The 26,483-nt window shown below is 42.2% G+C and overlaps 1 protein-coding gene across 2 annotated transcripts in view; it reads left to right on the top strand.

Annotated features, from left to right (window-relative positions):
- LOC132825797 (fibrillin-2-like) overlaps positions 1-26,483 on the top strand; it is a 327,149-nt gene that overhangs the window by 72,887 nt on the left and 227,779 nt on the right. For both annotated transcript variants that reach the window (XM_060841289.1, XM_060841280.1), the window contains exons 6-7: positions 15,594-15,791; positions 24,624-24,749. In XM_060841289.1, the coding sequence (XP_060697272.1) occupies positions 15,594-15,791; positions 24,624-24,749 (324 nt within the window). The remainder of the gene's footprint in view (positions 1-15,593; positions 15,792-24,623; positions 24,750-26,483) is intronic.

Here is a 26,483-nt window from a genome sequence, read left to right as displayed (position 1 = left end):
CCCAATGCAGACTCTGCATCACCTTCATTATTTGCCTTCCCATCTATTTTTGTGTCATCCACAAACTCGACTGGAGTACATTACCTCCCTCATCCAAGTCTTTAATACTTATTTTAAATAATTGTCCAGCACTAAACCTTATGGCAGTCTCCAACTTATTGGTTGCCATCTTGAAAATACCCACCTTCTCCCAACTCACTGTGTTTTATGAGTTAGTCAGCCCTCTATCTGTTGCTACAAATCCTTAACTCTATGGGCACTTACCTTAATCTGTAGCATTATGTGTGGTACATTGCTGAATGTCTTTTGGAAATCCAAATATATTACAACTACTGATTCACTCTACCCTGCTTGTTACCTTCTTAAACAGGTGGCACAGTGAGTCAGTGGTTAGCACTGCTGCACTCACAGTGCCAGGGATCTGGGTTCGATTCCAGCCTCGGGTAACTGTCTCTGTGGAGTTTGCATATTCTTCCCATGTCTGTGTGGATTTCCTCGCTCAGTCCAAAGATGTGCAGGCATGCTAAATTGCTCATAGGGATGTGTAGGTTAAGTGTTTTAGTCAGAGCAAATATAAAACAGGAGGGTGGGTTATTCTTCAGAAGGTCGGTGTGGACTTGTTGGGCCGAAGGGCCTGTTTACACACTGTAGGGATTCTTTAAAAAAATGTTCTAGTACAAATTGTCAAGCATGATTTTCCCTTCATTAGGCCGAATGACACTGTTTGATGTTATTATGTAATAATAAATGGTCTGTTGTCACATCCTTTATGATCAACTCTAACATTTTCCCAATGACAATTGTTAACCCAGATGGTCTACAGTGACCTGTGTTTGTATCCCTTCCTCTTTGAATAATAGCTAATTGGCCAGCTAGAATTAAAGATCTGACTTTGTCTCTAAAGACTGAAAATACTTATTAATCCTACTCACGAACCAGCTGTTGTCTCTGTACATGCATCATATTGTGTTCCTGACAAGACTCTCCTCTGGTTTCACTGTAGGCCTCTCGATGCACGCAATTTATCATCTCCTGCTTAGGTCTCTCAAAAACATACCCTGAATCTTGGGAACAGAATAAAGCTTCACCACTCACAGATCACAACGATTAATCCATTCTTTTTCGTAGCCTACCTGCTGAATTTCTCTAATTATTTCTGTTTCAGATTTGCAGTATCTGCAGTTCGTTGGGTTTTTTTTGGTATGGTGAAGTTGGTACTGACTTGCTAGGCAGGGTTATCCATCAAGAGGTTCAGCTCCCTCTGATTGATGTCTGAGCCCATAACTAACCTTCATTTAGTATCACCTGAGAGGCCAGGCAACCACTAGGCTGGAAATAGCTGGATACAGCCTTGGAAATGTTATGATTTGGAGATGCCAATGTTGGACTGGGGTGTACAAAGTTAGATTATAACCTGATGTGTGATTTTTAACCTTGAAAAATGTTGGCCACCAGGTCCCTCCCATATTGTGCTATTCTTCTACCTTTTCAAAGATGAAAACAATTGTACAATGACTTCCATTACTGGTTCCCACCACGGTGCGAGGCCATTTTAAACATTACAACCTAGCTTTAGTTGGTGCGAGCTTCTCAGGATATTAGGGCCCTGCTAAAGTATGCAGCCATTCAACAGCATGGTTATTGGAGGCTGCTCATGGAACTGTGTGCTATTCTAGTGTTTACGTTAGTTCTGCAGCAGGACTGCCTCCCTAGTTTATACTTAAGTGATCATTGTTCTACAGGCTACAGATGCCAAACCTCAGAAAAGTCACATGGCATGTGAGGAAGTTCCTGGTTTTTTGTTATGAAATGGCTCACAAATATGTCCAGAAATTTTGTTGTAAACAGTTTCCAAGATGATATGAAATTCAATCAAACGTGGCATTGTGTCTCACTTTTGGGAAAAGGGGAGACGGCTTTGTGCCCAAAGTTAACATTCCCTAGGCACATCGCTTGATAAAAATGTTAATTACAAATGCATTCCAGATGTTTCAGAAACTACTCCAGCTTTCCTGCTTCAGCTGTTTGAAACCCTGGTTAAATTAGTTAAATTACATATCTCATCCTGTAAATGTCGTGTTGGGGCTTTAACGTTTGACAGTACAAAGAACTACTTCTGAAGTCATGTATCGACATTGCCTTGAAAACCCTTAATAATCCAAAAACACTTGCCACAGCCAACTGTAGATCAGCATGTTGCATGAGGCACGTTTGTCTATTCAGTTGCCTGAGGCCCATGTGCTGGGTCTGCTGATATTCCCAAATATCTGGCTAATTGAGTATAAACAATGTTATTGATGATATGAAATGGTTTCCAAGACAACTTAACACATGCATTTACAGAGACAGTGATTGTTTAGAAAAGTCCTTTTGGCAATTGAGCAGACAGGGTCAATGTGTCAGAATAAGGGGTCACTCATTTCAAACTCTGTTTTATTCGCTCATGGGATATGGGCATTGCAGGACTGCATTTTTCCCAGAAGATTGAACAGTGAGGAACTTCATGGTCTGCCTGCTCCTTGAGCCTACATCTGAGTCTTGAAGTTTATTAACAACATTAACTATTTACACTGTTGTAAGATCCCAGACTTAAACTAGAGCTGAATTTTTCCATCCCTGTGTGATATGGTGAGAAAATATGAAGAGGATGAAAAAAATCAAAATCACGACTTTGAGAAAAAGTTTTCAATTTTCTCTTTAAGCTTCACAATTTTGCTAGTGAGTGGTGGCTGTCTTATTTCCATGCGTTTGCACCTCACTAACAGCCCCACCCACCTCGTTTAGATGCTACAATCAATTCTCCTTTCTGCTAGTGAGAAACTAGGCAGTGCAAATTTCACAAGGTCAGTGCGGACACCTGGCACATACTTGGCTCATCACATCAACTGCTCATCCCTGCATGATCCACGGATGTCATCCTTCTCGACCATTTGTCCACACGCATTGGCAGCAGGAAGCCACCAGCCTTAACACATCATTGTTTCTGCACTCTGCCCAAATTACACATCAGACGGCCCTTCAACAACTGCCTTTGGAGCTCATGGGCACCTAGGACCCACCTACAACCCCTACACCTTCCACCAGGTCAGTTTGTACACAGGGACATTCAGCCACTTCATGCCTTTACACCCAGGTAAAACTGAGTTCCCTCTGGTATTAATGCTACAGCAGTGCAGCACACCACAGTGAAGCTGATCCCCTAGTGATCAGTGCTGCTCTTTTCCAGCCACATTGAACATGGTCTCCTCGGGAGGAGTGCAGAGTTTGATTTCTGCTGGCTTCCTGACTTTGCTGTGTGTCAGTTTGTTTTTGCAATGAGACAAAGGGAGCGATCAAGTTTGATAAGAGTGGATAGAAGAGCAATGTTGAGAATGTAGCGCTGGAAAAGCACAGCCGGTCAGGCAGCATCCTAGCAGCAAGAGAATCGATGTTTCAGGCATAAGCCCTTCATCAGGAATGAGGCTTGTAGCCGGGGGGTGGGGGGAGGGCTGAGAGATAAATGGGAGGGGGTGGGACTGGGAGGATGGTAGTTGGGAATGCGATAGGCAGATGAAGGTGGGAGAGAAGGTGATAGATTGGAGAGGAGGGAGGAGCAGGTAGGTGGAAATGGTTAAAGACCGGTCAAGAGGGTGGTGCCACATTGGGGGCTTGCAGCTGGGGGAGGGGAAATGAGGAAACTGGTGTAATTCACATTGATCCCGTGTGGTTGGAGGGTCCAAAGGCAGAAGAGGAGTTAGTCAGAGTGAAGGAACAGAAGAGGTAGTGAGGAGTCTCAAGTTAATGAGAGTAGATCAGAAAGACCAAGAGGAATTTGTAGTCTTGGAGGTGGGTTGTTGTGATGAGCAGCTGTAATGTTTGTAATACTGAGTGTTATGATCTGTGAGCCTTGGTGAGATGTTTGTGCAATGTCAAAGTAAGGGGTTGGCCTGTGAGTGCGAGGTCACAGAGAGAAGGATCATTGGTCTCCCTACACTGCAATTCATTCTGTTTAATCTGACACCACCTATGAATGAGAGCTGCCGCCTGGGTCTAGGTTAGCTGTGTCTGGTGGCATGGTCTTCTCCTTCAGTCAGTCAGTTAACGGACAACCATGCTCTCCATCATCCCACCTATCAACTCCAAGACCCTGACAGCAAAGTGAGTGTCAGCCTTCCTTCCAGGGCTCTGTGCTCAGTGACAACAGCAGTAAATAATTGCTCAGGTGGTTTAGTAACATGGAACCCAGTTCCAGTTTGTGCTTTCCTTGAATGTGAATGCCTCACTTTTGGATCAGGAATAATCTTTCAGATGTGGCACTGCTCCACCTTTAAAGTTGCTGTTAGCATCAAACTGGTTTGTGTAAAGGTTAGTCAGGTCATAGATAGCCAGGATCTGTCAGGTTTGTCACCTTGTGGATCTGAAATATAAACCAACCCATGTATGCTGGTAAACCAGTAATAGCTATTCAGTTAAAACCAGGGAAATAGTTTCAGGTGTCCATATAAGGGAGTTGTAACAACATTTAAGATGGATTATACTAATACATGAAGTGCCATAAACAGAATATTATGAGTCAATTTTATACCCCCCCCAACCACAATAACCCCCCCCACCTGCATCCATTTATCACCTTCCCAGATACCTTCCCTCCAGCTCCACCCCCAGCCCCTATTGATCTCTCAGCCCCCGAACCCATGAACCCCCACATTCCTGATGAAGGGCTTATGCATGAAACATTGATTCTCCTGCTCCTCGGATGCTGCCTGACCGGCTGTGCTTTTCCAGCACCACACATTTAGACTCTGACTCTCCAGCACCTGCAGTCCTCACTTTCTCCTAGTTGTTCCAAAGTCAAGCAGCCTGCTATGATTGCTTTGAACATCCATCCTACTTCTAGCAATGTGTCAATGGGATATTCTTTGGGTTTGTCTAGGTGTGGCTTCTGGAGGATTAATAGGTGGATAGGCATTGGCCAGTTCCATGAGCCTTTTAACTCAGTTACCTTCAGTGAATTCACATTTGGTATCCTTTCACTAATCCACACTTACAAATTGGTTCATTGTTTCATCTGAATGTTACCAATATAACATAAAACTCAACCCTGTGTATCCTGCAGTTGTCTCAAACTTTAAGTTGATCTTTTAAAAACTAGAAAAAGTTATCTGAATCATTGTAGTCATCATGAGAAATATCTGTGGAATTGATTCTAATTAATGCTTTATTTCCCAAAGTAATGGAAGATTGTCTGCATGGCTTTCTTCAGCAGCTATTCTGTGGCAACTCTGAAATGAGAATTGATTCTTTCTTTAAATAACTAAACCTCTGACAGTATGGCCAGGATTGTCAGTCCATGCTCAGATGTTTGTTTGCCATCTTTGCTGAACAGCTTTCTGTTCCTGAAAAATGCTGCTATCCAAATGATCTGTGTTGCAATGTATAGTCTTTTTGCTGTTTGCTTTTGTTTTCTATCGTTTTTCTTTTAGTTTTATTTTTGCTGGTTTAAAATGAGGCTGCTTCAGCAGCTGCAGCTTTTTATAAAAAGAAACCTAAGATGTGACTCTTTATAACATTTGTGCCAAAAGAGAGGTCAGAGAGACATCATGGGCATCTTTTATTTTATTGTTTACATGCCATTTCCAAAATGAAAAGGCAGAATTAACCGATTCGGAGATGCCGGTGTTGGACTGGGGTGTACCAAGTTAAAAATCACACAACACCAGGTTATAGTCCAACAGGTTCAATTGGAAGCACTAGCTTTCGGAGTGACTCTCCATCAGGTAGTTCATCAACCACCTGATGAAGGATTACCTGAGACCTGGACACAGGCAGCGATTGAATAAAATATCAAACATTTTTCTGGCCCTTTTGCCTAGACTATGACTTGAGATTATTTTGCCATGTTGGAGCTGACCTGGGCCTGTAGGAAAATTGAAGTGAACAGACAGTCACCTCTCTTCTTTTGAAAGGGAGACATTGTACTGACAAAAGTGCTCCCTCTCAATTGAAGATTTGAGATCTTGTTGAGATAGATGTCTTGGAGATTGTTAACAACACCAATTATTTACCTCATGAATAGATCCTAGACAGATGTATAGTCTGTGTTTACTGATGACTTGGAGCAAATATACAGCAATAGGCAGTAAAACAGCAATAATAGCAGTGCTAGCCCTTAAAGATGAAATGGGTACCTTTTATACAGGAATGTTATATTCAGTGATATCATTGAACTGTCTCAAAGGTTGACTCTCTGGTCTGGAATCTGTGCAACAATATAACACTGACTCCTATTGGAAATAATGTCCCTGCTAATCTTGTTTTCTGCTACATGGCCCTGTCATGAATTTGGCTTCCTTTGAAATTGAGGCAAATCCGATGGGCAATATATAACAAGGGACTACACTACTACCCATTTTGTATTGAAGTTAAATTTTAACTCTTGGTATATTTGAAATGATTTGCTAAGGTATGTTTTTGTCTATTTGCAATTGTTTGAAAAGGTGATGTAAACATAAAGCAAGAACTATTTAATACTCTGGACAGCCATTTTCTTGAAAATAAAACAAAGGAAGCTGTTAGAACTTAAGTACATATTTAGAGGCTGGTGGTTGCACAAGGAGTGACACTGAGTTCATGATCATGCTAACTTTCATTATTCATTGACAATAAACATCTTTGTGTTTGGTCTTGCTTTCCAACAGTTGGTATGTTTGGAAGTAATAAAACAGAATTGTGATGAGTAAACAGTAGAAACTTTCCTACATTTGTCTCTGGATTAAGTGCACTGCTTGGAGATTTGGACAGATTGCAGGGCATGCCTGTAAAAGGACCTGCCTGATTTTGCTCCATGAGTGGGAATTGGAAAATACTGCAGGGACCTTTATAGATGTGCAATCTGACCCTATTGATTTGCTGATATTCACTGCATCCAGGGAAAATAATGTTTCTGGGTCCAGACACACTAAAATGTCCCCTCATCTGGTACCTTTTGTTATAACCAAGGTTGTTTTCGATAGGTTGTAGATCTGATGGTATATTTTATGGGGTTAATAATGACAGTCCTTCCGACAGTAATGTGGAAAGCTTTCTACCTTCTGCACAGCTGTGTTTCTTTGTCTTTGATGGGATTCACTTTCTTGCCCAAATAATAACAACGATATCATTGAATTCACTTGGAAAAACAATAGACCATTTCCTTGGAGTTACAGGACATCTGCATAAGACTTCAGTGGGAATTCGCTAAAAAAAACCACATGCTAAGATAGTTTATCCAAATGATTAACTTAATTTTTTCATAAAGACACAGTAAAGAGGTAAAGTTTAGACATGCTTTTTGTACTGTCTCTCTTTGTTCAGTTTCAAATATAATAGCCTGCGGTGTGCACGCATGAGTGAGTGTGTGTGTGTATGTGTGTGTGTGTGTCTGTGTGTGTGTGTCTGTGTGTCTGTGTGTGTGTGTCTGTGTGGGATGGTGATATATGTCTGTGTGTGTGTGTGTCTATCTATATGTAGGATAGTGGTATGTATGTGTGTGCGTGTGGGATGGCAGTATGTGTCTGTGTCAGTGTGAGATGGTGGTGTGTGTGACTGTATTTATGTGCATGTATGTGTCTCTGTGTGTCTCAGTGTGTCGGTGTGTGTGTATCTGTGTCTCTATGCCTGTGTGTGTATGTGTGTGGAATGGTGGTATGTGTGTGATGGTGGTAGGTGTCTGTATGTATATGTGTGTGGGATGGTGGTGTGTGTGGCTGTGTTTGTGTGTTGCTGAATGAGTGTGTCACTGTGTGTGTGGCTATGTAAGTGTGTCTGTGTGGGATGGTGGTGTGTGTCTGTGTGTGTGTGTCACTGCATGTGTGCATCTGTGTCTCTGTATGTCTGTGTGTGTGTGTGAGTGAGTGGTATTAAAAACTCAATTTGTGGACGGCAAAGAAGGTTACTTCAGAGTACAACAGGATTTTGGTCAGATGGGCCATCAGGCCAAGGAGTGGCAGATGGAATTTAATTTAGATAGATGTGAGGTACTGCATTTTGTAAAAGCAAATCAGAGCAGGACTTATCCACTTAACGGAAAGGTCCTGGGGAGTGTTGCTGAAAAAGAGATCTTGGAGTGCAGATTCATGGCTCCTTGAAAGTGGAGTCTCAAGTAGATAGGGTTGTGAAGAAGGCGTTTGGTATGCTTTCCTTTATTGGTCAGAGTATTGAGTACAGGAGTTGGGAGGTCATGTTACACTTGTACAAGACATTGGTTAGGCCACTGTTGGAATATTGTGTGCAGTTCTGATCTCCCTCCTTTGGAAGTATGTTGTGAAACTTGAAAGGGTTCAGAAACGATTTGCAAGGATATTGCCAGAGTTGGAGGATTTGAGCTAAAGGGAGAATCTGAACAGGCTGAGGCTGTTTTCCCTGGAGGTTTGGAGACTGAGGGGTGACCTTACAGAGGCATGGATAGTGTAAATAAACAAAGTCTTTTCCCTGGGTTGGGGGACACCAGAACTAAAGGGCACAAGTTTAGTGTGACAAGGGAAAGATTTAAAAGGGACTTAAGGGGTGACTTTTTCATGCAGAGGGGTGTACGTGTATGGAATGAGCTGCCAGAGGAAGTGGTGGAGGCTGGTAAAATTACAATGTTTAAACAGTATCTGGATGGGTATATGAGTAGAAAGGTTTTAGAGGGATATGGGCCAGGTGCTGGTAAGTGGGACTAGACTTATATAAGATATTTCATTGGCATGGGTGAGTTGTATCAAAGGGTCTGTTTTTGTGCTGTACATCTGTATGACTCTGACAATTTTCCAATAGTCTTAATTAAGCGATATGAACAGCTTCAGTCAAGTGAAAATTGACTCTTTAAAAATGTTGATCAAATTTAAATGCAGCAAAAAGACTGCACTTTATAGCTCATGGAGTCTGTAATGCAGGAGGAGAGTGACAACAGTGATAAACACCTGGCAAATTCTATATGAGGGAACCTTCTCCTATTTAAGTTCAACTCTATTCATGGCTCATAAACCTTTCCTAATCCCTATGCTGCTGTGTCTGATCCAGACACTATTGTATTCTGGAAAATCCAGCAGGTGGCATTTCACATTTTATCTCCAAGGATCACAGTATTCAATTCATCGGATTTGAGCATCATTGTTCGAACTTTTGCTGCAATGATTGACATCAATGTGGTCTGTTCACAAAATAAAGAGACAATTTTCTAGGAAATGTGGTTGTTATGCACAACAGGTATTTGTTTAAAAGCTAACACAAAGGTGACCACAGGCAGATAGCACTTGAAGAAGGAATTGTAAGGTGGGGTCAAAGTTAGGAAGAAAGCACTAAAGTTTCAGTCAAGGTTACAGTGAATGTATGACTGTAGAGTGTGATAAATAAGACAGGTGAGTTACAGGTGGAAATAGAATAAGAGACCTTGGTCAAAGAAGGGCATAACTGGATGTTAAATATGCCGGCATTCATGGTGTTCATTAAGGAAAGATAGGAATGGAAGGAGGGGGGGGGAGTGTTGGTTAAAGGACACATGGCAGTGTTGGACCAAGTTGACCCAGAGTGAACGCATTGCCAAGTCAGAGAGTCATGGAAACAGACCTTTCAGTCCAATCCGTCCATGCCGACCAGATATCCCAACCTAACCTAGTCCCATTTGCCAGCACCCGGCCCATATCCCTCCAAACCCTTCCTATTCATATACCCATCCAGATGCCTTTTAAATGTTGCAATTGTACCAGCCTCCACCACTTCCTCTGGCAGCTCATTCCATACACGTACACCCTCTGTGTGAAAGAGTTGCCCCTTAGGTCCCTTTCATATCTTTCCCTTCTCATCCTAAACCTAGTTCTGGATTCCCCTACCCCAGAGAAAAGACCTTGTCTATTTACCCAATCCATGTCCCTCATGATTTTACAAACCTCTATAAGGTCACCCCTCAGCCTGTGACACTCCAGGGAAAACAGTCCCGGCCTATTCAGCCTCTCCCTATAGCTCAATTCCTCCAATCCTGGCAACATCCTTGTAAATCTTCTCTGAACCCTTTCAAGTTTCACCATGCCCTACACATCTTTAGACTGTGAGAGGAAACCAGAGCACCAGGAGGAAACGCACGCAGACATGGGAAGAATGTGCAAATGCCACACAGACACAGTCACCCGAGATGGTATCCAACCCAGGTCCCTTATGCTGTGAGGCAGCAGTGCTAACCCTGAGCCACTGTGCCAGCCTACATCATCTACACTGACCCTGCAAAGCAGGACTGAGGGAGCACTGCACTGTTGGTGATATTACCCTCTCAGGCCAATGCGAAAGATACCGTTTGGTGCAGTTTTGAAGAAAAGTGGCAAAGCCCCCTCATGGTACGGTGACCAACATTTATCTCTCGGCCAACACCGAAAACATTATCTCATCATTATTTCACTGCTCCCACATTATAACTGTAACCATCTGTCAGAAAATGCCTCAATGGGCTATAACATGCTTTGTGGCTTCCCATGAAAGACGTGATGTAAACACAATTCTGTCTTGAAATCCTCCGCCACCTCCCCCTTTCTGTGGCTTCTCTTGCCATCAGAACCCTGTCTTTCCCACCTCTTCTGTGCCAGGGTCAGCGCTCAGCAGAGTTGATTCCAACATGAATAAATGGTCAAGCCTGGGTCACAAAAGGGCTTTCCACATGGAGGCTGGAGCAGTTCTGCAGTTGAACACAGGATGGAATTGTTACACATGGGGATTGCTTGCATTCGCTTGTTACAATTCCTAACACTTATAACGGACAAGGAATCTGGACAAGGGCTGATTGGAGATTGATAGAGGTTGGCTCCTGTTGTGATGTCAGCAGTTTAACTGGACCTTATTTACCATTCTAACCCCAAACGCTCAGATTTTAGCCAGACTGAAATAATAAGCAAACTTCTGTGTTTGGCAGCGGGTGCTGAGGGCCAGATTTAATTAAAAGTAAACAGTTTATGAGGGCTTTGATTCTTTCTCTGTTATTAAATGTTTAACAGTGATCGTCTTTATAGTTATTAGGTTTCAGGACTGAAAATCTTTGTGTTTTTTAAGGAACACCAGTTGGTATATTTTTCTCCTCAGTTTCTCCTGAGTTCCTAGTTCATTCATGGAGAGTACATTTGCCCACCTCAGTGCCTGCACTCCATATGATGGTCTCTGGACCAGCCTCACACCTTGCACCGTCTTGCAACCTCGGTCAAAAGAATAAATCCTGCTGCTCTAGCCCTGACTCGCACACTCCTGTTTCCCCAGCACCCCAGAGTTCACTCATCTACTTGGATTCCACTCCAATATTTGGTGTTGTTCCTGTTATTTCTAACCCCTTCCAGGTTTTCCCCTGTCCCTATTTCTGTAACTGCCTGCAGCCCCACTGAAGATAGAGTCATACTGAAGTCAAGCACACAAACAGACCCTTCATCCAACTAGTCCATGCTGACCAGATGTCCGAAATTAATCCAGTCCCATTTGCTAGCACCCGGCCCACATCCCTCCGATACACCCTCCCCCGCCCACTCATGCACACATCCAGATGTCCTCCAAATTCTGCAAGTGTGTTTGCAGTTCAAGTAACTTTGCATTCAATTTGAGGAGCTCGAGTCTGAGTTGGAGTGATTCTGCCACATTAAGGAGGAATGAAAAGTTATCTGGATAGTGGGCTGCAGGAGATGGTCACACCACTGCAATTGATGAGTTTGGGTTGGGTCTGTTATCAGGGACAGGAGTGTGTGACTGCAGGTGAGGCAGGCATTGCACAGTGACATTGCACAGTGTCATTGCACAGTGACATTGCACAGCGTCATTGCACAGTGTCATTGCACAGTGACATTGCACAGTGTCATTGCACAGCGTCATTGCACAGTGACATTGCACAGCGTCATTGCACAGTGACATTGCACAGCGTCATTGCACAGTGTCATTGCACAGTGTCATTGCACAGCGACATTGCACAGCGTCATTGCACAGTGTCATTGCACAGTGTCATTGCACAGCGACATTGCACAGCGACATTGCACAGCGTCATTGCACAGTGTCATTGCACAGTGTCATTGCACAGCGACATTGCACAGCGTCATTGCACAGCGTCATTGCACAGTGACATTGCACAGCGTCATTGCACAGTGTCATTGCACAGCGTCGTTGCACAGTGACATTGCACAGCGTCATTGCACAGTGACATTGCACAGTGTCATTGCACAGCGTCATTGCACAGCATCATTGCACAGTGACATTGCACAGCGTCATTGCACAGTGTCATTGCACAGCGTCATTGCACAGTGACATTGCACAGCGTCATTGCAGAGCGTCATTGCACAGCGACATTGCACAGCGACATTGCACAGCATCATTGCACAGTGTCATTGCACAGCGTCATTGCACAGTGACATTACACAGTGACATTGCACAGTGACATTGCACAGTGTCATTGCACAGCGTCATTGCACAGTGACATTGCTCAGTGACATTGCACAGTGACATTACACAGTGACATTGCACAGTGACATTACACAGTGTCATTGCACAGTGTCATTGCACAGTGACATTGCACAGCGACATTGCACAGCGTCATTGCACAGTATCATTGCACAGTGACATTGCACAGTGACATTGCACAGTGACATTGCACAGCGTCATTGCACAGTGTCATTGCACAACATCATTGCACAGTGTCATTGCACAGTGTCATTGCACTGCACAGCGTCATTGCACAGTGTCATTGCACAGCGTCATTGCACAGCGTCATTGCACAGTGTCATTGCACAACATCATTGCACAGTGACATTGCACAGTGTCATTGCACAGCGTCATTGCACAGCGTCATTGCACAGTGACATTGCACAGTGTCATTGCACAGTGACATTGCACAGTGTCATTGCACAGTGACATTGCACAGTGTCATTGCACAGTGGCATAGCACAGCGACATTACACAGCGTCGTTGCACAGTGTCATTGCACAACATCATTGCACAGTGACATTGCTCAGTGACATTGCACAGTGACATTGCACAGTGACATTGCACAGCGTCATTGCACAGTGGCATAGCACAGTGACATTACACAGTGTCATTGCACAGTGACATTGCACAGCGTCATTGCACAGTGGCATAGCACAGTGACATTACACAGTGTCATTGCACAGTGTCATTGCACAGCGTCATTGCACAGTGACATTGCACAGTGTCATTGCACAGTGACATTGCACAGTGTCATTGCACAGCGTCATTGCACAGTGACATTGCACAGGTTGCCATTTAGTTAGCAGGAAGCAAAAGTAATATAGTTGTCGTAGGAGACAGTATAACTTTGGGGATGGGTTATGTTCTTGGTAGCAATGAGTGTTAGGGCTAAGGACATCTCCTCAGGGTTGAAGAGGAACTTGGGAGTGGGAAGTGAGAGATCTAGTTGTTGTCATCCAGGTTGGTACTAGTGACACTGATAGGACTAGAAAGGAAGATCTGCTGAAATATTTTGAATTAAATTAAAAATGCAGGAACTCAAGGTAATAATCCCTGTGTTACCAGCTGAGCAATGGCAAACTGGTTTGGGTTAGTATAGTCAAGGAGTGAAATGTGTGGCAGAAAAATAGGTATCAGTGGACTGGCTTTCAGTTGAAACACTAGTACTGAGGTAGAGGAAGCTGTTCCAGTTGGATGGGCTTTACCTGAGTCAGGCTACAACCAGAAAATCAAATAAAGTAGAGCTGTAGTTAGAATGTTAATCTAATTAGAGGGTGAAGGATTCAGGAGAGGGTATACGTAGTCTTAAAGAGGAAAAGGTAACAGCAGTATTGCAGGGCAGCTATTTAGATAATAATATCCAAAGTGGGACAGGAAGGGACAGAGTGTACAAACATAAAACAAAAATGACTACAGTCAAAGGGGGAAAATGACAAAAGGTAAAAAAAAAATCATGGTTCTAAATGTGTATAGTATTCAGAATAAGACACAAGAGCATAATTCTGGTTAGCAGGTATAATCATACGGCTAATACAGAGACTTGGTTACCAAAACTCAGGGTTAGGTACAGCAGGTGGCTTTTCAAAAGGATGGAAAGGAAAGAAAGGGTATTGGGATAGGATTGTTAATATAGGATGGAATAGTGCCCTAGCAAGAAAGATTCCCAGAGTGAGAGATGAAGAATCCATATGAGTTAGAAACAACAAAGGAAAGAAAACTCCAAAGTGAGACACACAAATAGGTGGGAAGGCAAGTGGTGAAGATGATAAGAGTATAGAGAGGGATATTGGATTGGTTAAGTTAATGAACAAAAACTTTAAAGATGAAATATTGTATGGCAAAGTATGAGGAAGAGTAGAGAAGCTGTATATGGTTAATTTTAAGAAAGATATCAGAAAGCTGCAAGGGAATTTTGTGCATGAATCACAGAAAGCTTGCGTGTAAATTCAGTGGGTAATTGGAATGTTGACCTTCATTTGAAAAGAAATAGTGAATCAAAATAAGGAACTTTTGCTACAAATATACAGGTCAAAGTGGGAATTTTTGTTAATGACTGCAAACTGTTCAGCACCATTCACACTTCCTCAGCTACTGAAGCAGCCTGCACCCAAATGCATTAAGACCTGGACCATAGGCAGGCTTGGGCTGATAAGTAGCAAGTAAGATTCACTATGTAAGTGCCAGAGAATGAGAATCTCCAACAAGGGAGAATCAAACCTTCGTCCCTTGATATTCAATGCCACCATCAACTCTGAAAGCCCCACCATCAGCATCCTGGGATTTATGATTGACTAGATCCTGAGCTGCAACAGGCATATTAGTCTGGGAGCTGTATGACGGGGTACAGGCTGGGAATCCTGACCAATTCACTTCCTGAGTTACAGGTGTATGGTTCCACTCCAATTGAAAAGGAGGCATTGTTAGACCTGCTTCTTTACAATGAAATGGGTCAAAAGGATCAAAGATCAATGGTAGAATATTTATTTTTCAGTGATCATTGTGCAATATACTTTAGGGAGACTATAGAGAAGGACAGTCAGAAAGAGAATAACTAGAGGAAATCCACTGTCAGAGCCCAGTGAATGGGTCTATGCTGAATAACTTGGAATCAAAGGTTGGCAGGAGATACAAGAGCTGAACAAGATGCTATCTTTGAAGAAGGGAAGCTTTGCACATAGCCGGTGCATATTGCCTCAAAAGGAAGGTTAGGCTAAACAAAGTAGAGCTCCCGAGATGACAGACGAGATAGAAATTGAAATATAAAAGAAAAAGGGTGCTTCTGAGAGATGGTAGGTAGAAAATACAACTGAGAGCCTAGCTGAGGGTTCAGAGGGAAGGTGAAAAAGCAAATAAAAGAAACAAAGAGGGAGAATGAAAAGAGATGAGAGCTAACAGGGAAGGGAATTCCCCAAGCTGTTTTTAGGAATAGTAAAAGGTTGGTGTGTGAGAGCGAAGCATATGTTGGGTTATGTGAGGAAGATGGGAGAGTGACACTGAGTAATCTGCTGATTGGGAAAACTGATGATAACAGATGAGTTGAATGGCTCTTGTGATTATGTTTTTATCCTAAACAAGAAAGTCAGGACTGTGATCAAATGGATTGAGTGTGTGTTTATGACCTAATGACACGACTTCCTGTTTTTTTTCAATGGCAGATTACCGAACTGGTCCTTGCTTCACCCAAGTGAATAATGAGATGTGCCAGGGTCAGATCAGTGGCATTGTTTGCACCAAAGCACTTTGCTGTGCTACAGTTGGCCGAGCGTGGGGTCATCCCTGTGAAATCTGCCCAGCTCAACCTCACCCCTGTCGCCGTGGTTTCATTCCGAATATCCGCTCTGGTGCTTGCCAAGGTAAGCTTTACTTAACAATCAACGATATAATTATTTTCAGTATTTAAATATCACGTCCACGTTTCTTTTATCATTAAAAAAACTAAAGCAGTGTAGTTGTATTTATCCTCTTTATTGTAATGCAATGAATTACCTTGGATTATTCTAGATGTTCAACCATCTAGGATATCACCACTTAATATTTTGACAAGTGACATATTTGTCTCCTTTATAGTTCCATGTTGAAGATGAATATGAGCCCTGAATTGGACTGTATTAGAATGGCAGAGCATGGAATATGTCTCATTACACAAGTTCAAAGATGAAACCTTTGTTAGAAATATTCTGACAAAATGTCATCAGCCAAAGAGTTAACCTCTGTCTTTTTCTCTTCAAATGTTGATGAACACAGAGTATTTGCAGAAATTTCTATTCTAATCCATTGAAAGGCTGCTTTGTAATGTTAAGATTTGATTAGAAATTCAAGTGAAACAAAAGATGCCTGGGAGCAGAACCCCTGTACATGTTTCATCTGGGAATAAAGCCTACAGCAGAAGAGAACACCCATTCCATTATAAAGAAATTACAAATGTTGAATTAGTTTGAATTTCATTAGGAACTTGAAGTGATTTAATTTGAAATTCATTTTTGTCAGGAAGCAATCATATGTTTTACCTCATCATAGTCTACTTGCCCATGATATCATTCCCAGCTAACATTTTATATAGATAACCTACCCTGGTAATTCGGCTCCATAGCCAGCTGTAATGGATCTCCCTCACAATATCCTGCCTCTGTAATACCAACACAGCAGTTTCAGCACAAACATAATGGAAATGTAGTGTCTCATTCTGATACAGAACATAGAACATTTTAGAGCTCTGGCATTCAGCACTGATATGTCATTCTTCAGAATTCCGGATCTGGGAATATTAGTATTGATTAACTATAATGCCATTGTAGGTGAAAGTGAGGACTACAGATGTTGGAGGTGAGAGTCAAGAGTGTGGTGCTGAAAAAGCACAACATGCCAGGCAACATCCGAGGAGCAGGAGAATTGACATTTCGGGCAAAAGCCCTTCATCAGGACTTCCTGCTCCTCGGATGTTGCCTGACCTGCTGTGTTTTTCCAGGACCACACTCTCAACTTTAATACCTTTGTGACTAGTGATTTACCAAAGAGTTAGTGAAAAGCTGTTATTCTGAACGACAAATAAGCTGAATAACGTCTCAAATCATTTATATAAAAACAGGAAGATTCTGCAGAAGAGTCATTTAAGACTCAGAAGGGTAACTCTGTTTCTCTCTCATGAGATTCTGCCAGACCAGCTGAATTTCTCCGGCAATTTCTGCTTTTATTTCAGAATTCCAGCATCTGCAGTATTTTGCTTTTACTCCTCAATTATTTGCATGACTAGAAATGATAACAAGCCACAGCATTTGATAATTGATGATGGATGGTTCATTTTTCTGAGACAGACCAGCTTTCTAACAAGATGTGGAGTGTTGCCCACCTATTCCAAACACTTTCCTTCAGAAAATCCTTTTGGTCAATTGAATCAACTGATCTCAGATTGCTTACTTCTACAGTTTGGTGAACAGATGCAAACATGGGCGGCACGGTGGCACAGTGGTTAGCACTGCTGCCTCACAGCGCCTGTAGACCCGGGTTCAATTCCCGACTCAGGCGACTGACTGTGTGGAGTTTGCACGTTCTCCCCGTGTCTGCGTGGGTTTCCTCCGGGTGCTCCGGTTTCCTCCCACAGTCACAAAGATGTGCGGGGCAGGTGAATTAGCCATGCTAAATTGCCCGTAGTGTTAGGTAAGGGGTAAATGTAGGGGTATGGGTGGGTTGCGCTTCGGCGGGTCGGTGTGGACTTGTTGGGCCGAAGGGCCTGTTTCCACACTGTAAATCTAATCTAATCTAATCTAAATCTAATCTAATCTTTCCAATTCTATAAAAGACAAGGGTATCTTAAATTTGTGTTAGTTTTATCTTCACACTCAAAATTCTGAGAAAACTAACCAATCTGGCAAAGATTTTAATTTTAAATTTCTTCCTAAATTATATTTTCATAAAGAGTTAACCCAGAATGCCTGTCCTAATGCCTTTGTTTGTATAATACGCACTTTATACTGTGGAACTTCACAAAGAGATTTTTTTTTAAATGTCAATGACACTTAAGGTCCTACTTACAAAACCCTCTGTATGGATTGTAAACCTTACCTTATGACCTCAATGCCTGGTCTTTCTACATCATTTATACCAATGTATATCCCAAGGTCTGTCTCATTGCATTCCCCCAAGGAATATTTTATACCGACTTCCTGGGGGCTTTCCCTGGCATCAGCGGTGCAACATGCAGGGGCAGCATGGTGACTCAGTGGTTAGCACTGCTGCCTCACAGCACCAGGGACCCGGGTTTGATTCTGGCCTTGGGCAACTGTCCGTGTGGAGTTTGCATATTCTCCCCATGTCTGCGTGGGTTTCCTCCAGGTACTCCAGTTCCTCCCCACAGTCCCAGGATGTGCAGGCTAGGTGAATTGGCCATGCTAAATTGCCCGTGGTGTTCAGGAATATGTAGGTTAGGTGAGATGGTCTGGCATAAATATAGGGTAGGGGAATACTCTTCGGAGGGTCGGTGTGGACTTGTTGGGTCAAAGGGCCTGTTTCCACATTGTAGGGATTCCAAATATAGATACAAGTAACAAAGAACAGTATAGCACAGGAATAAACCCTTTGGCCCACCAAGCCTGTCCTAATATATGACACCTTTCTAAACAAAAGCCTCTTGCCTGTACGTAGTTCATATCTATTTCTTTCCTATTCATGTATCTGTCAAGATGCCATTTAAACGCTGTTATTATATCTGCCTGCACCACCTCCTCTGGCAGCACACTCCAGGCACTTACCACCCTCCGGGTAAAAACCTGCCTCTCACGTCTTCTTTAAACTTACCCCTTTTTACCTGAAACCTATTAATTTCATTTCTATCCTAGGGAAAAAAAACCTCCAATTACCCCATTATATCTCTGCCTCTCATAATTTTGTAAACCTCTATCAGGTCTCCCCTCATCCTCCAATATAAATGTGAAAACAAACTGAGTTTGTGCAATCCTTCTTCATAGCTAATACCCTCCAACCAGGCAACATCCCGGGAAACGTTCTCATTACCGTCTCCAAAGCATCCCCAGTCTTCTGAGAGTATGGCAAGCAGAACTGTATGTTGTATTCCAAATGTGGCCTTACTAAAGTTCTATGCAGCTGCATATAATTTCAAATTTTTATACTCACTGCACCAGCTAATGAAGGCAAGCATGCCATATGCCTCTGGAACACCCTGCCCACTTATGTTGCCATTTGCAGGGAACTGTGGAGCTGAATGCCTTGATCCCTCTGTATGTTAATGCATTTCAGGGTTCTGCCATTTGCTGTTTACTTCCCTCCTGCATTAGACCTTCGAAAAGGCAACATGGATCTCCAGTCTACCGCTATTCTCTGTCTTCTATAACTAAGCCAGTTCTGTATCCATCTTCTAACTCCTTGGAATCCCACCTTTTGAATCAGCCTGCCATTAGGAACCTTGTCAAAGGCCTTGCTAAAGTCTGTGTAGACAACATCCATTGCCCTGCCTTTGTCAATCATCTTTGTCACTTTCTAAAAAAAACTCAGTTAAAGTTAGACACAACCTTCCCCGTTCCAAGCCATACTGCCTACCACTAATGAATTCATATTTTTCCAAATGTGAGTAAATTCCATAAGAATATTCTCCAATAAGTTCCCTACTACTGATATAAGGGTCACCAGCCTGTAATTTCCTGGCTTATCCCTGTTGTCCTTCTTAAACAAGGGAACAATATTAACGATTCTCCAGTCCTCTGGGATCTCCTCCTTGACCAACGGTGATATAAAGATTTCGTACTAGACCCCAGCAATTTCTTCCTTTGCCTCCCTCAGCATTCTGGGATAGATCCCATCAGGTCCTGGGGATTAGTCCACCTTAATGTGTTTCAAAACACCCAACTCTGCAGGTAGATAGGATAGTGAAGAAGGCGTTTGGCATACTTTCCTTTATTGGTCAGAGTATTGAGTATAAGAGTTGGGAGATTATGTTGTGGCTGTACAGGACATTGGTTAGGTCACTTTTGGAATGTTGCATGAAATTCTGGTCCCCTTCCTATCAGAAGGATGTTGTGAAAGGGTTGGGAAGAGATTGACAAGGATGTTGCCAGGGTTAGAGAGTTTGAGGTACAGGGAGAGGCTGAATAGGCTAGGGCTGTTTTCCCTGGAGCGTCGGCATCTGAGGGGTGACCTTATAGAGGTTTTTAAAATCATGAGGGGCAAGGATAGAATAAATAGACAAAGTATTTTCCTTGGGATGGGGAAGTCCAGAACTAGAGGGCATAGGTTTAGAGTGAGAGTGAAAGATATAAATGGGAGCTAATTTTCACACAGAGAGTGGTGAGTGTATGGAATGAACTATCAGAGGAAGTGGTCGACACTGGTACAGTTACAGCATTTAAAAGATAGCTGGATGGGTACATGAATAGGAAGGGTTTAGAGGGATATGGGCCATGTGCTGGCAAATGGGATTGGATTAGGTTAGGATACCTGGTTGGCGTGGACAAGTTGGACCGAAGGGTCTGTTTCTGTGCTGTACATCTCTATGACTCTATGACCTTCTTTATATTAACAAGCCACAGACTATCAATGTATCTCTCCTGAGACTGCACCATGTCTTTCTCTTTTGTGAATACTACTGCAAATTATTCATTTAGGACCTTACCCACTTCCTCCAGCTCCACACATAAATTTGCTCCTTTGACCTTGACTAAACCTATCCTTTCCCTAGCTACCCTCTTGCTCCTTATATACTTATAGAACACCTCAGGATTTCCCTTGGTCTTATTTGCCAAGGTCATTTCATGGTGCCTTTCAGCGTCCCAACCCCTTGTTTAAGTTCTTTCCTGCTTTCTTTACCTTCCTTGGGGGGTCCACCTGTCTTCAGTTTCTTAAACCTCATGACTCACAAGTCTTCCTTTTTGTCTCTTGATCCTCACCTATTCTTGAGGTACTTTTTGTTTTAGTAAAAATGTGAACATGGATGCAATTTTTAAAAATTGTCGAAGGGATATGGATGTCTTTGACAAACATCATCCATTGTCCATCGCTAACTGCCTAGAGGGAAGTTAAGAGTGATCCATAATCCCATATAGGCCAGATCCAGTAAGGATGGCAGATCCCATTCCCTAAGGCACATTAGTGATCCAAATGGGTTTTATGACAATCAAAAGTGGTTATGCAAAGAGCAAAGAAAATTTACAGCCCAGGAACAGGCCCTTCGGCCTTCCAAGCCTGAGCCAATCCAAATGTACTGTCCAAACCTGTCGGTCAACTCCTAAGCATCGGTAATTCCTGATTATTTGGTCACCATGGGACTATCTTTTTTTATTTCAGAATTCCAATTTCACTTCCTGTTGTGGTGTAATTCAAACAGGAATCTTCTGAGAACATTAGATCAGATTAGATTACTTACAGTGTGGAAACAGGCCCTTCGGCCCAACAAGTCCATACCGACCCGTCACCCACCAATACCCCTACATTTACTCCTTATCTAACACTACGGCAATTTAGCATGGCCAATTCACCTGACCCGCACAGCTTTGGACTGTGGGAGGAAACCGGAGCACCCGGAGGAACGTGCAAACTCCACACAGTCAGTCACCTGAGTCGGGAATTGAACCCGGGTCTCAGGCGCTGTGAGGCAGCAGTGCTAACCACTGTGCCACCATGCCGCTGGGGTTCTGGATTACTATATCAGTCACATTACCACTACTTCCCGACATTACTTCTTAAAGGCCTCTGGCATTTTTATATTTCCCCCTATGCATTCCTCAGTTCCATCCTCTGAAGAATCAATAATAACTTCAGCTATTTTATTCCCTTTAGTATACCTGTGGAAGATTTTATTTTTTTATTATCTCTTGCTTTCTCTTGTGCTTCAGTTTCTTATTTTAACTATTTATCTTTTACTGATTTCTAAAACTTTCCTAATCAGCTTCCCTGTCTCATTTGTTAATGTGCTGTATACCTTTACTTTCAATTTAACTTAACTTCCTTAATTAGATACAGAAGATGCATCCCTGTCTTTGTTAGGAATTATGAAATGTCTTCTTAAATGTGGCCACTGCTTGTCTATCATCCTTTGTTTTAATCTATTACTTCTGTCCACCAGAGACAACTTTCTCTTTATACTAAACTAATTGCCTTGATTTAGGCTTAAGTTACCAGTTAATGCTCCATGTTTAATTTTGCTTAATTAATCTTTGACGTACTGGTATTTGCATCACATTTTGGAGGCAATATATTTTAGAAGATTGAAGAAAATTGCAACAATGCCTCTGTAATCCAGTGACACAGTTTAATGCAACTGACATATGAAAATGTCTCTAAAGCCAAAAGTGCTGTATATCCTTTTTTGTCAGTGCTCGTTAACATTATATATTCAGACATCTCAAATATCAAAGTTTCACACTTTGCTGTCGCTGTTCCAATATAATTTACAAAAGACAGAATAGGCAGGAATTTCCTTCTGGATTATTTTAACCTGGAGCTAGAAATTTGCAAGCAGTCACAACTGCCTTCTCATTGACTTCAAATATTACATGTTGCTTCAATTGCCCAAACTTCCGTAGTGACATCATTTCCCAGATGAATTACCTTAAAGGCATACATGGGAAAATGCCCATTGTAGCAGGTAAACATCACCATTGTGCTCTAGACTTCTCATGGATAATGCTGTGGCAGAACTTCTTGATTTTCAATTAAGACCATGCTGCTTTAAAGATCTGATATTGTTATGTGGCAGTTTGAACTTCACTTTCAGCTTCTTTCTGTAACATTACTGAAAGTCCATGTTGACAGAGCTCTGTGGTTCTTCCTCTGAATCCACCTGAAAACTCTATTCCTGATAGACACAATGGATACATTTTCAAAACTGCTTCCTGTTTCCATGAACTGATTTATGAACTTTATGGTTTGCCGCTCAAAGTTCTGATTCAAAAATTGCCAGAGCCTTAACATATACTATTGTGGAACCATTATTATTACAGAGATCCAAACATATTTATTATCAGTTTCACAGTATAACTTGATTGACTCATGCCTAAAACCAATTTCACCTGTTGACTACTTTACAGTTCTTTGTCGTTTTTCAGAACTTTTTTTTCTCGTAGTTCAGTAATATCTGAAAGTTTACACAGGTCTGTCACTGTGCCTGAATAGAAGAAGGAAATTTGTAACCAGTATCCAGTGTGAAAGAAATATATGTTGATAATAGAACATAGAACATAGAACATAGAAAAATACAGCGCAGTACAGGCCCTTCGGCCCTCGATGTTGCGCCGACCAAAGTCTACCTAACCTACACTAGCCCAATGACCTCCATATGCTTATCCAATGCCCGCTTAAATGACCATAAAGAGGGAGAGTTCACCACTGCTACTGGCAGGGCATTCCATGAACTCACAACCCGCTGAGTAAAGAATCTACCCCTAACATCTATCCTATACCTACCACCCCTTAATTTAAAGCTGTGTCCCCTAGTAACAGCTGACTCCATTAACAGAAAAAGGTTCTCAGTGTCTACCCTATCTAAACTCCTAATCATCTTGTACACCTCTATCAAATCTCCCCTAAACCTTCTTTTCTCCAATGAGAACAGCCCCAAGTGCCTCAGCCTTTCCTCATACAATCTTCCTACCATACCAGGCAACATCCTGGTAAACCTCCTCTGCACTCGTTTCAATGCCTCCACATCCTTCCTATAGTATGGCGACCAAAACTGCACACAATACTCCAGATGAGGCCGCACCAGAGTCTTATACAACTGCAACATGACCTCAGGACTCCGGAACTCAATTCCTCTACCAATAAAGCCCAGTACACCATATGCCTTCTTCACAGCACTATTTACCTGGGTGGCAACTACTGGACATGAGGTAGACCATTCAGAACATGGTGTCTGTCAGAATAATTGTGATGGCAATGGGGAGGTTAATGGAGCTGAACCAGAGCCACATTATTCTTCAGTTCTGTTGATGCTGAGCTGGGTAAAATGTCACTTGCCCAGACTTGCAGTTGCTCAAGCAATTGGACAGTTTTCCCTAGAATGTAGAGTGATGCGTTGAGCATCCCTGGTGTGCCTGTGAAAACCGACTGGGAGAAATAATAAATAGGAGACCAAAAGCAGAGATGATCGTATAGACATTGGAGGGAACACTGACTTCTGGTTTCTTTTGAAAGGCAAAGCCACTGCCTATGTACTATAAAAGTAACCTTGCACCCAGACAAGTTCTTACAAATATTAGATTGGAAACTAGCAGTACTAGAGGTAGGGTTATATTGCTGATGCAAATGTGTTGCTGGTCAAAGCACAGCAGGCCAGGCAGCATCTCAGGAATAGAGAATTCGACGTTTCGAGCATAAGCCCTTCATCAGGAATGATATTGCTGATGGAAATGATTATGAGGGTGTATGAGTTCCACAAACGAATTACATTTTCTTTTAAGATGTAAACAGAGTGTGTGTTGTATAAATCATTCGATATAATAATTGAAAAATGTCAATAATCATAGACTTAAATTATCTGAAAGCTATCTCAATGAGGACCTACTATTAAACCTAATTTTGACAAAACAAACTTAACAGTTTCATAGAGGACTTCTTTCTGTTCCTTCAGATCCAGCAACTATTGTGCTTATTGTGGTGGTGTTCACTGAAGGCAGGTGTTACTAATGTGTGCTGTCTGACTGATTCCCAGCTTACAGAACTGAAGTGCTTTTCTCTTCCAGATGTTGATGAATGTCAGGCAATCCCAGGCATGTGCCAAGGTGGAAACTGCATCAACACTGTTGGCTCCTATGAATGCAAATGTCCTGCTGGTCACAAGCAGAGTGAAACAACTCAGAAATGTGAAGGTAAGCAGATGACCTTGGGACTTTATATAATCTATTTATTACTGAAACTGAGTTGGAAGAATCCATTTAATGTAACGTTAATGCTACATGACACACAGCTGAGGTTTCCCTCAGTGATTAAAGTTACCATTACAGAACTAGAAGAATAACATTCTTTCCCATTTGTACTTTTTCCCATTTGTTTACATGGATAAAAAATGGTCAGTGTTTAATCATTGGTGCATATATGTCTATATCACTGATTTGGTTCTGATCTAGGACAGTTGACACAATCTTGAGTTTTTATACAATGCCAGAAACACCTTAGTGAGGAGTCTGGATGTACAGCTGTTGTTTATCTCTGATCTTTTATTATTTACAATGTACATAGAGGTTGTTTGTCCCATTGTGTAAATGGAATTGGTTTATGTCCACTTTCTGTCTATTTAATGATGTTGCTCTAAATATACTGTAAGTACAATATGGTAATATATAATTGACTGGAGGAAAATAGTTGCCAAATAACTGGATCTTTTTATATCATGCCTAAAAGAATGAAAAGGTAGGGTAAGTGTTTTTATTGTGAGGTTCGGTTGATATAAACTTATTGTAAAATTCAAGCACTACCCTCACGTTACATGAATGAATATCGAAGATATGAAGAATTTGTTTCAACTACTTCATTTTGCCATATTCCAACTTAATTCTCAGTTCCATATTTTTTAAGGCTTGCTAGGAAATCTATCTGACATATATTATTTTCTTTTAGTTAAAAATCAGCCAACACCAGGTTATAGTCCCACAGGCTGATTTGGAAGTACAAGCTTTCAGAGCGCTGCTTCTCCATCCGGTAACTGCCTGACAAAGAGGCAGCGCTCTGAAAACTCAGACTTCCAAATCAGCCTGTTGGACTATAACCTGGTGTTGGGTGATTTTGTCCACCCCAGTCCAACACTGGCACCTCCACATCATATCTTCTTTTAGTGGAAGCGGACATTGCTGGTGAAGGCCGAATCGTTGCCTACCCTTAATTGCCCTTGAACTGAGTGGCTCGCTAGGGCATCTTAGAGGTCAGTTAAGAGTTAACTACATTGCTGTGGATCTGGAGTCTCATGTAGGCCAGCCCAAAGATGAATGACAGATTTCCTTTCCTAAAAGAATTCCCAAAAAGAGATTCCAGAACTGGGGCCATTATCTTAGAAATAGAATCAGATTGTAAAGGAGAGATGTTAGGAAGCACAAAGGATGGGAGAGGCTTCCACGTACCACAGTGGATGCTGGATCAGTTATTAATTATAAATCTGACATGAATTTCATTTTGTTAAGCAAAAATATGAAGGGACATGGGCCAGAGGCAGCTATATGGAGTGAGGCCACAGACCAGCCATGAGCTCATTGAATGGTGGAACTGACTCATAGAACATAGAACATAGAAAGATACAGCGCAGTACAGGCCCTTCGGCCCTCGATGTTGCGCCGACCGAATCCTACCTAACCTACACTAGCCCAATAACTTCCAAATGCCTATCCAATGCCCGCTTAAATGACCATAAAGAAGGAGAGTTCACCACTGCTACTGGCAGGGCATTCCATGAACTCACAACCCGCTGTGTAAAGAATCTACCCCTAACATCTGTCCTATACCTACCACCCCTTAATTTAAAGCTGTGTCCCCTAGTAACACCTGACTCCATTAGCGGTAAAAGGTTCTCAGTGTCAACCCTATCTAAACCCCTAATCATCTTATACACCTCT

This window comes from Hemiscyllium ocellatum, chromosome 2 (assembly GCF_020745735.1).
Source record: "Hemiscyllium ocellatum isolate sHemOce1 chromosome 2, sHemOce1.pat.X.cur, whole genome shotgun sequence".
NCBI lineage: Eukaryota > Metazoa > Chordata > Chondrichthyes > Orectolobiformes > Hemiscylliidae > Hemiscyllium > Hemiscyllium ocellatum.
The sequence above is the reverse complement of the archived record's forward strand: the minus strand, read 5'-3'. Positions and strand labels throughout refer to the sequence as shown.